The 9908-nt window shown below is 53.4% G+C and overlaps 1 protein-coding gene across 1 annotated transcript; it reads right to left on the minus strand.

The window, feature by feature from the left end:
* Positions 1-6848: 6848 nt before the first annotated feature.
* LOC126766448 (uncharacterized) lies at positions 6849-7394 on the minus strand. The gene has a single exon (XM_050484226.1). The coding sequence runs from the start codon at positions 7392-7394 to the stop codon at positions 6849-6851; it is 546 nt and encodes a 181-aa protein (XP_050340183.1).
* Between the last annotated feature and the right edge of the window lie 2514 nt (positions 7395-9908).

Raw genomic sequence — 9908 nt, forward strand, 5'->3', positions numbered from 1 at the left:
GACGCGGCCCGGCTGTTTGAACGCGCTTAACCACGCATTCATATCGCCTTTAAACTCCACGATTTTACGGCCGGCCGCATCGCTGCGGGTGACGGCCACCAGCTGGCCAGGCGTGTTATGGAGCTGGTGCTCAATGCACTGGCGTGCGTCTGAGTAGATAGCATCTTCCACCATGGCCAGCGCTGCGGAGTCGCCAATTGCGCGGATATCCACGTTTTTGTGCTTCTGGGAATGCTTCTGCATAACGGCCAGCGCACGGCGACGGTAAGAAAGCGAGGATTCGCCACGGAACGGCGCCGGCGCATCCTGGCCGATAGCACGAAACGCGCTGTCTGCACGCGTACGCGCTTCACTCATTTTCTCATCGTCGCGCACGTCGATGTGGTGGCCGTCAAAGTCGGCGGCATCGTGGCGAGAATCCCGGCGAGAATCACCGCGATCACGTTCATATCGTTCCATACCTACACGCTCCCGTTCGTGTAATAAACCAGGGTCAATCTTTTTATCGTCATGACGCGCATCGCGGCGTGAGTCGTCGCGGTCGCGTTCATAGCGCTCCATGCCTACACGTTCCCGTTCGTGTGCCAGGCCTGGGTCAATCTTGTTATCGTCGTGGCGCGAATCGTCACGGCCGGTCTCGTGCTCGTTGGCGCGATTGAGCTGCTCTTTTACGCGCGGCTCTTTGGAAAAGTGCGCTTTACCGTCGTTTTCCGCGTCGTGGCGAGCGTCGCGGCGTGAGTCTTTACGGTCTTTGCGGTCGTCGCGGTCGCGCTCGTAACGCTCCATTCCTTCGCGCTCATGCTCTGAGTCGATATCTTCACGGTGCAAGAGTTTTTCCAGGCGCGAAATTTCGGCGCGGATATCATCTTCTGAGCGCGAATCGTCACCGCGTGCTGCGTCACGGCGTGCTGCGTCACGGCGTGAGCCGCAAGCATCATCACGTGCATCGTCACGACGGCTATCGCGGCGGCTGTCCTCGCGATCGTCCTCACTACCTACCAGGCTGGCCAGCGAATCCATACGCGAGCTGATACGGCCCATACGGTCGTTAACGGGCTTAATCGCCTCATCTACCGCACTGGCGATAAGCTGAGCGAGCAATTTTTTGCCTTCTTCGTCCATATCTAAGTTTTCCTCTACAGAAGTAAGTTCTATCCCCTCAGGGATGTTTCGTTTATCCCAAACACCCAACGTGCCCTCTTTGGGTGTAACCAGCGCAATGTGATCAATCAGGTAGGGCTTACCCTCAATCAGTAAATTATCGTCGTCGCCCTCCAGCTCAATGTTACCGCTTCCCTCGTCAAAAACCACGCCTGGGCTGGTGGACACGCCGCCTTTCATAATCAGCGCCACCAGCTGCCTGTCATAGATACGACAAACGGCCCAGACTTCATCCCCTTTCAGGTAAGCCAGCATGACGGTCCCGGCGATTCGCTGTTTAAACTCCTCGTCAGTCAGCTGGTTATCTTCCGGGTGGTTGACGACAACCGGCAGACCGTTGCAGCGCCTTACAAATTCGTCGTTGAGATACAGTTTTGGATCTCGCCACACGATTTCTTCAAGCCCGGCGCGGTAAGCCAGCCCGGTACCGGTAATACGCAAGTTGACCAGCCACATGCGCCCGAACGGTACCGGTGAGGGCAATTCACCATTCGCTACCTTTTGCGCTATCTCCAGCTCTGTGCTCATTTTGTCGGTCATTTATCACCCTTAAACAGTTTTAAGTCCTGCCCTCCCCTTTAGTCGATACCAAAGTGCTTGCGCCCCTTGTCTGTGAAAAATTCGCGTGGAAGCTTCTGAGGCGCATAAATCGGAAATACCTGGCATGAGCAGTTAATTTCCTCTCCGGCCGCTGTTATTTCGTCGTAGTAGCCATAAACGGGCTTTATCAGCCCCTGCTTAATAGCCCAGTTGTCCCGCACCAGATAAATCAGCTCGTCGCGCTCTTTGTGGTCTACGCGGTAATCGTATCCCGGTCGCCGCCAGTTGGAATGCCAGATAAACGCCACTGGATTGCCCTGCATGGCAAACACATATTTGATGTTGGCCGCCAGCTTGTGCCCCTGGTCTATGGCCACACGGCGCGTTATGTAGTTCATTTTCGGCATGGCGTGGGTAATTTCTTTCTTACGCTTCACGCGGTCGGTAGGACGTGCCCCACCAGCAGGAATAGCGCTTACCCAGCCCTGAAAGCGCTGAATGGTCTTTTCAATCGCCTCCTCTCGGTTCAGCTTAATCAGGTTGGCGCTCATGAAGATTCGCCGGTCGAGCTCCGCACGGAATTCCGGTTTCAGCTTGTCTACAGTGAGCTTAGAGGGCCCATCCTTTGGCACGTAGTTGGCCACGCTCTTGCCGATCACCAGGCGCTTATAAATCGTTTCGAGGTGCTTTTTAACGGGCTCCTCAGGGGGCAGCTGCCGGCGCGCGGCCAGCGCTATTTTGCGTGACCACTCCAGCAGCTCCTGCTGGTTGGTGAAACCGTTATCCAGATAGAAATTTACCGCGTCGCCAATGACCTGCCACAGCGTCCTGGCCGTGCGGCGTTTCCTCTGCGTTTTCTTCTCACGCAACTTTACGATCCCCCCTCATTACCAGCCCGGTACGGGGTACATCACCGCCCACGCCGTCGCGGTCGTCGTCGTCACCGTCACCGAAACCACCAGCTGCTGGTGGCTCATATTCGGCAATAGCATCCTCGTCCAGTGTAAGCGGGGTTTCGCCATACGTTTTGGTGCTGTTTACCACGTCAGTAAGCCACATAAACAGTTTTGCTTTGTTCTCAGGATCCAGACCATCGATAAGCGAATCCGCCACCTGTATGGCACCGTCCACCAGCTCCTTATCACTTTTGCGCCGCGCGTCCGGGCTTTCTTCCACCAGCTCCTGCCATTCAGCGCGAAACTCACGTTTCCAGGCGTAGAACGTGGTTTCGTAATCATCCGTGATGATGTCTGGAAACTCATTTCTCAGGGCCTCATAGAAATCCTTATTCCAGGCGATATACATCACGATCTGCTCAAAGTAGTTAAGCACTGGCTGGATAGTCTGGCGTATGCCGTCGATATACTGGCTGATCGCCTTTGAATCCTCTTTCCCGTCAGAAAAGCCCTGGGCGAAAGCCTCTTCCCTCACCAGCTGCGCCGGCACGTCTGCGGCCGCTGCGATATCGGCAATGATATTATCGCGTGCAGTTTTAAGCGCCCCATCGACGTTCTGGAGATTCAGGCTTTCTACGTTGTCAGAAGGGCCGATGTTAATCACGCCGCCGGTTTTCGCATCTTTCAGCATCCCGCGCTTAACCTTGTTGGCCAGCGCCATAAGACCGTTTGCGATTGTCCCGTTCTGCTCCACCTTCGCCACCAGCACACCGGCCTTTTGTGCCACCAGGTTATTAGCAATCATGGTGCTGATATAGCTTTTCAGCGGGTACAGGCAGCGCTGGAATACGCTTCGGCCGGTAAAGCCAAAGGCGGAATCCTGAAACTCAAGGAAAATAGGGGCGCCGTGGAATAGCGTGAGCGTGCGGGATTTATGCCAGGTCTGGGTGTTGATAACCAGCGTGCGGTTAGGCTCCTGGAAGCGAGGAGAATTTGGATCCTGACTCGTTACCATAGAGCCTGAGGCGTTAAGCGGATCAAACACGTTTATGTATAAATCCTCCTCGCGCAAATCAAAGGTGCCCAGCGGCTCCGCCTGAGACACATCACGCGTGCCCACACCAATGCCGGCAGCGCCATAGCAGCGCGAAACGTAAAAAAAGTTTTTCACTTTCTCCGGTATGGCCATACGCGTAAACACTTCCTCAAAGCGCCTCACTACGCGCTCGTCCGGGTCGGTATCGACGATATAACGGCGCGGCTTACACATGGCCATATCAATGGGTTTTTCCACCAGCTTGCCGCCCAGGGGGTGATACTGCCAGATAAGTTTACAGAGCTCGTACCCAACGTCAGAGCCTGGCTGGATTTCGTCATTGTCCAGAATCTGCGCCAGCTCTGAGCTGACATTCGTTTCTATGGATATTTTGGCCAAAATTAGATCCCTTTGTGGTTCCCAAAACAGATAGACAAGGCATACGTGTAGGTATCCAGCAAATCGTCTGCACGTGTCTGGGCTTTCGGGTCGCCTATGAAAAAGCTATTCAGCTGGCGGATGAAGTGGTTAGCGCGGTGTTTTTTAAACTCTTCGGTCTTATCGTAAGCGTACTTAGTGATACGGACGTTATCAGCATTGTGATAGCGCTCTACCATGACGGCGCGGGCGTCTTTACCCTCTCCCACCAGCTTACTATCAATTCCGATGATTTTCGCATACGGCGCATTCTCGTGGCCAGGCAGCTCAAGCGTCCCGCTTCGCGATTTCTGCACAATCAGATCGCCCAGCGCTTTCTCTTCCATGAAGATGCCCAAAAAGCCGCGTCTGGCGTTAACCATCCGGGTGAGCTCCAGCGCCCTGTCAAAGATACCAGGGAGATACTTCTCAAAGAAACCCGCCTCAATCTGTGAAATTTTCCAGTCGAGGATCCACATAAGGCCACGCTCACCCGCGCGCGCCGGTCGCTTAAAGGCGACAAACAGGAATGCGTGGCCATCGTGCGCCACACCGCCTTTCATGCCGGTATCGGCAACCACAATCACAAAATCGCAGCTGGTGGGGTAAGCCACCGGCAAACGTATTTCCTCACCAAAGCCGTCAAACTCTCCAGTGGGGTGCAGCAGTTTGGCGGTGTTGAAAAATGCCGCGCTGCTCCAGTCGATAAACTCCGCCAGAATCTCCTGCTGGAAGTTTCGCGGGTCCTGGGTCGCCTGGTACTCGTCAATTTCTGCCTGTGGCACGTGCGGGTTTGCGCTGGTGGGCGCATGGTGCTGCTTAAAGCCATATTTGGGCTCGTTGCAAATAGCATAGAAGAAATTTTTATCATCTATGCCGTTTGGCGTGCTGAATACCCAGGCGCTGCCTGAGTAGTCGATAAGGGTCGGTCGAATAGCCTGTGGCCAGACTACTTCGAGCATCATCGGGGAGCGCGTAAACGCTGCCTCGTCCATTAACACCAGGTGATACTTACGGCCACGGCCGGCGAGCGGGTTATTATCGACGTGCCACATATCAATGCGGCCGCCGGTTTTCAGAAAAATACGGCGCTCACTGCGGTTTTTCCACTCTATGAGGGGCTCAAGTATGCGCGTGAGCTCGTCCCAGATTTCCATACCCTGCTTATAGGACGGCGTAAAGATGCCTACGCGCCCCGCAATAAGTTTGGTCAGGTTGGTTGGTATGCGGAAACGCGCACAGGCGTATGACACGCCCAGCCCCACCAGCATGGCCGTTTTACCAAAGCGACGGCCGCACCGCACAGCGTTGAATCTGTGCCAGTAGCCGGCGTCAAAAATCATCTGCTGGCCACTGTGTGGTGGGTTCAGGTGAATCTGGACCACGGCGCCGGCGTTTACGTGCTCTTTACCGGCGCTATCAATGGGAAGTAATTCTCCCTCCACGGGGTTACTGTTTACGTTTTCCATCCAGCTGTGGATCCTCTCTGCTTTCTGCTTCGCGTCGTTTCTGCTCCCTGTAGTCGGTGTCTACCTTCTGCCGTTTCTCCAGCAGCGCCATTTCTTCGCTGGTGGGCTCCGAACCATCTACGGCCGTTTCTGGTGCTGCGCCCGGCGGGACAAACGCGTTAAGCAGCTGCAACGTGAGAACGCCGCCCCCGCCACCAGCTGCTTTGTGCTGTACGGTCCTGGCTTCGATTTCGGCTATACGCGCGCGGTGCAGCTCAATAGCCCGGCGCTCCTGCGCCGGCAGCGTATTAAGTCTGCTCTGGTTGGTTTGCATCTGAATGGCGCCCAGCGGCCCCAGGTACCGGCTGGCCAGCGACAGGAGAAACTCTTTAGACGGCTTCAAAATTTTTGTGCCGTCTTTGCCTATCTGCACGCCGTCATAAAGCATCTTCCCAATAGGGCTTAAATCACGCGTATCGTGGAAGATCGCCCGTGGGCGCCCAAAGCCCTCACACATAAAGCAACGTGGGTTAGGTTCGCGCATCGGGTCAAAACCATACCCGCCAGAATCATCAGGCGGCGGCAGCTGCTTATCTGCTTCGGCGTTTTTACGTTCCCACTCGTCCATTTTGAACTGGTATTCGCGTTCATCCATGTACTGATAAACGCCGTTCTCCGCCCAGCAGCCACGACAGCAGAGCACAGCGTAAGAGCTGATTTCGTTCATGTCGTACGCAATAAACTGCTCTATGCGCTCCAGCTGCTTTGCGCATTCGTTTATGCCGTCAAAATAGCGCAGTAGCCTGAAATGGTGCTGGTACTCCTGAAAGTGATCCGTTGCGATCAGGCGGTAACACGGGCGCGGGTCTTTGTAGCCGGCTTCCTGTGCTGCGGTTGCTACATTTAAATATTTGAAATAACTAAAACAAAAATTCTTTTGCTGGCGTGAGAATCTGTCGTCCTCTTCTAATTTCCACATCCAGTAGTGCGCATTTTTCAACGCGTGCGCAGTTTTGGGTTCGATACCCACTTTTTCGTTCAATTCTGCGCACTGCTTACGCTTACGCGCGGAGGCTTTACCACCCTTAACGGCTTGATTTTTAACAGGTTGCGCGGCGCTGCGCAGGTATCTGCGCACTGAATTCCAGTTTAGATCCGATTGCGCAGCCACCCAATCCTTTAAGGAGATGCCACTTTCTGCGTGTGCTTTGTCAAATTTCGCCTGCAAAAGTTGGTACTTTTTGGGGATTTCTTTGCCCATATTTTACCGCCCCTTACAGCTGTTTATTCCTTGCCGGCATATATGCGCCGATGCCGGCAAAAGAAAAACATAAGATGATGCCGATCACACTATTTATTTACGCTTTTCAAACAGAGCGCTTTCTCTTTTTCGGCGCGAGCCACCAGCCCAGGGAGCGGTTTACCCCCTCCATTCACAAAGTCGGTGATGCGGTCGCACGCTTCTGTAAACCGGCCCTGCATGGCCAGTTTGTGGATAGTGGTTTCCACCCGGCGCTGTAGTTTCGCGTTGTAATACGTACGCAAGCCGGTGCAGCCCGTACGAAACGCAACGGACGTAAACGCCGCAAACTGGTTTTCGTTCATGTCGTCGCCACGAAACTGCCGGCGTACGCACATGGATGCCGTGTTGATATTGGCGCCCCAATCACGGGCGATCTGCTTAAAGCTTTTCTGCTGACCGGCCACCACATTGTGCTGGGTGTTGCCTATGCCGTCGGTGAGTACACCAGCTGGGCACACATACGGCATGGTCCTGCACTGCTCTGCCTCGCCTATAAGCTCCAGACCGGCGCGATTAATGGGCGCCTCGCCGCTGTTTAAGAGCAAGCTGATAATTGCGGCCACAGAACAAATGGCCCCTGCTTTACGTTTCATTTTTTCTTTTTGCTCCGGTTACTGGCCACCAGCTCATGAAGCACGTCGCTGATCGCCTGATTATCTCCCTGTGGAAGTCGTTTAATCAGGTACTCAATGCGCTGTGTTTGCCGGCGGGATTCGCGTAGCAGCAAATAGGCCTCAAGGCGGCCGGCGAGGACCACGATGATGCTGATAATGCCGCCCAGGATAGAAACGCCAATCGCCACCACGTCCTGCAATAACAGGCCATATGTGGCGGCGGTTGCGGTGATAAAGCAGGAAACGTGTGAGACGATGTTAAACGGGCTCTCAATCATATTTCCCCCAAAAAAAAAAGCCCACAGAAGTGGGCTCAAAAAGGAATTCAACTAAACGCTATGCAAATGGCTATTTACGCCGTTTCGGGAGGTGGGTTTCCTCTGTCTGGTGTAAAAAAAAGGGAGCCCCGAAGCTCCCAAATTCCTACAGCCACAAACCACACACAAAAGCAATGCAACATCAAGATCAAAGGTTCCCGTTACCTCCCGTAACGTGTTTACAGTATGTATAGTTTATTTTCCGGGCTGTATACGATTTACAAAACTTTGCAAAAGTAAGGTAAGAACTGGCGCGGAGTCTGGTACCGCGTTTTAACGTCAACAAAGCTTTCTGCCAGCTGGCCACGCTCGTAGTAGGTTATGCAAAATGCAGCCAGCCCAGCAGCTATCTCTTCTTTGGTCGGTTTCTCTCCCAGCTTGTCCAGGCACGTCAGTGCAAAAAAGAGATCCGTTTCCAGCTGCTCTCTCACGCGGCGTAAACACCGGTATACGGTCTGTATGGCGGTGGTGAGATCGTCCTCACTAATTGCCTGGCGTGTCCGGTCGTTATTTGCGATGTTCTCCACCAGCTCCCGCGCTACCTGTAGTAATGGCAACCCTTTCGGTCCACTCATGTAAATCTGGTTCATCAGCCCATGGTGTAAACGACGCTGGAGCGGATACTGGTAATTAATCAGGTATGCCAGGGTCTGGTCTATCTTCATGGCTTCATGATCGCCCATCATGTTGACCGGCTCAAAATTACGTAGCGTGCGCAGCGCGGCCGCTCTCACCAAAGGATCCGTTATCACGGTCTCTATCTGCTTACGGATTTTCTCAATATCGTTTCCACCAGCCAGCTCTGCGAATAGGCGGTTTAACGGTGAGGTGTTGCGGTTCGCGCTTATCCACGCCCAGCGGCCAAACTTCTGTAAGCGCTGCCTGATTTTCTGCTCGTATCCACGCTTTAAACGCATTTCTTTACCTCCTGCACCAGCGTACGCAATTCGGAAATAACTGCCTCCAGCCTGGCGATATGCGCTTCTCTGGCCTCTATGGTGTCCACCAGCTTTAAAACATGGTCTGGGCTGGCCACAGACATAAAATGCGCGTCGGCTTCCATCTGTGCGTCATTGCGCCACATAGAAACCGGCAATCTGGCCATACTCACCAGCTGCCAGTTTCCTCTCTCTGATTTCACCAGTGCGCAGATATTCACGGCGCGGCCGCTGCGTGAAAAACAGTATTTACCTGGCGTGGCTTTAAGCGCGGCAGCTTTCATCACCTGGTGAAGATGCACCGGCGGCAGTGCCGGCTGCTGGTGGCGGTTATTCAAAGTATTCACTGGATTTTTCCCCCTTTAATAAATTCATAAATATCAGTATTTCCATTGCGTAATTTCCGCTGTTAGCGGGTAAGAGCTCTGGCGCTTCTAAAACGAGATTCCATAACAGCTGGCGATAAAACACGTTAATAACTTTTGCCGGCTCTTTAACGAACATGCACGCGCTGTATGCACCCACAGAAGTTAAATCGCCCAGCTGCTCATACTGGCCAGCGCAAAACTCATCAAACTGAGAAATCAGCGCAAGGTCAGCGAGCGGTGCGGCGCTGCGCTCCTCATAGAAGAGGCTGACGGCCGGGCGTACGGTGGTGTGCTGCGGATACTCATAAATAGCAAACCGGATAAACGAAAAGAGAAACTCTTTCTGTTCACGGGTCGCGTTAATATCCGAACGGCGCAGAAAACAGCTGGCAAGCGTCAATAAAACAAGTTTGATTTCGAAACTCTCTTTATCGGCTTTAGGCACCAGGCGCATAAAGTGCGGGTTGGACGGCAAATAAAAGCCGCGAATAGTCAAAGATTCAAAATCAAAATTTTCCATGCTCACCTCGTTTATTTTCTGGGTAGGTTATGCCTTTCCCGTAACTCTCTAAGTTTCTCCAGTGGGTCAGGGCGTTTTTTTCGTGGCGCCGGCGGTGCTGGAGTGGTCAACGTAAATTCATCAAAATCCGGTTGCGTATTTTGGTCCTGTGGCAGTGCGCCACGTCTGGTGTATCTGGTCATATCATCCTCATGTAAACATTTGCACGATCGGAAACAAAGATTCCAGACGGGATATCGTCTGCATAAGCTGAGCGGAGGCGGTTGGGCACTTGATACTTATTGCCGACATTGCATTTCCGAACGATTCCAGCGCCTCGCTGATTTTTAACTCACAGCCAAATGGATCCA

Source organism: Bactrocera neohumeralis, unplaced genomic scaffold, assembly GCF_024586455.1.
Source record: "Bactrocera neohumeralis isolate Rockhampton unplaced genomic scaffold, APGP_CSIRO_Bneo_wtdbg2-racon-allhic-juicebox.fasta_v2 ctg1247, whole genome shotgun sequence".
Lineage (NCBI taxonomy): Eukaryota > Metazoa > Arthropoda > Insecta > Diptera > Tephritidae > Bactrocera > Bactrocera neohumeralis.

Coding starts and splice junctions, on each gene's coding strand:
- LOC126766448 (XM_050484226.1), bottom strand. CDS start 7,394: ATGAAACGTAAAGCAGGGGCCATTTGTTCTGTGGCCGCAATTATCAGC.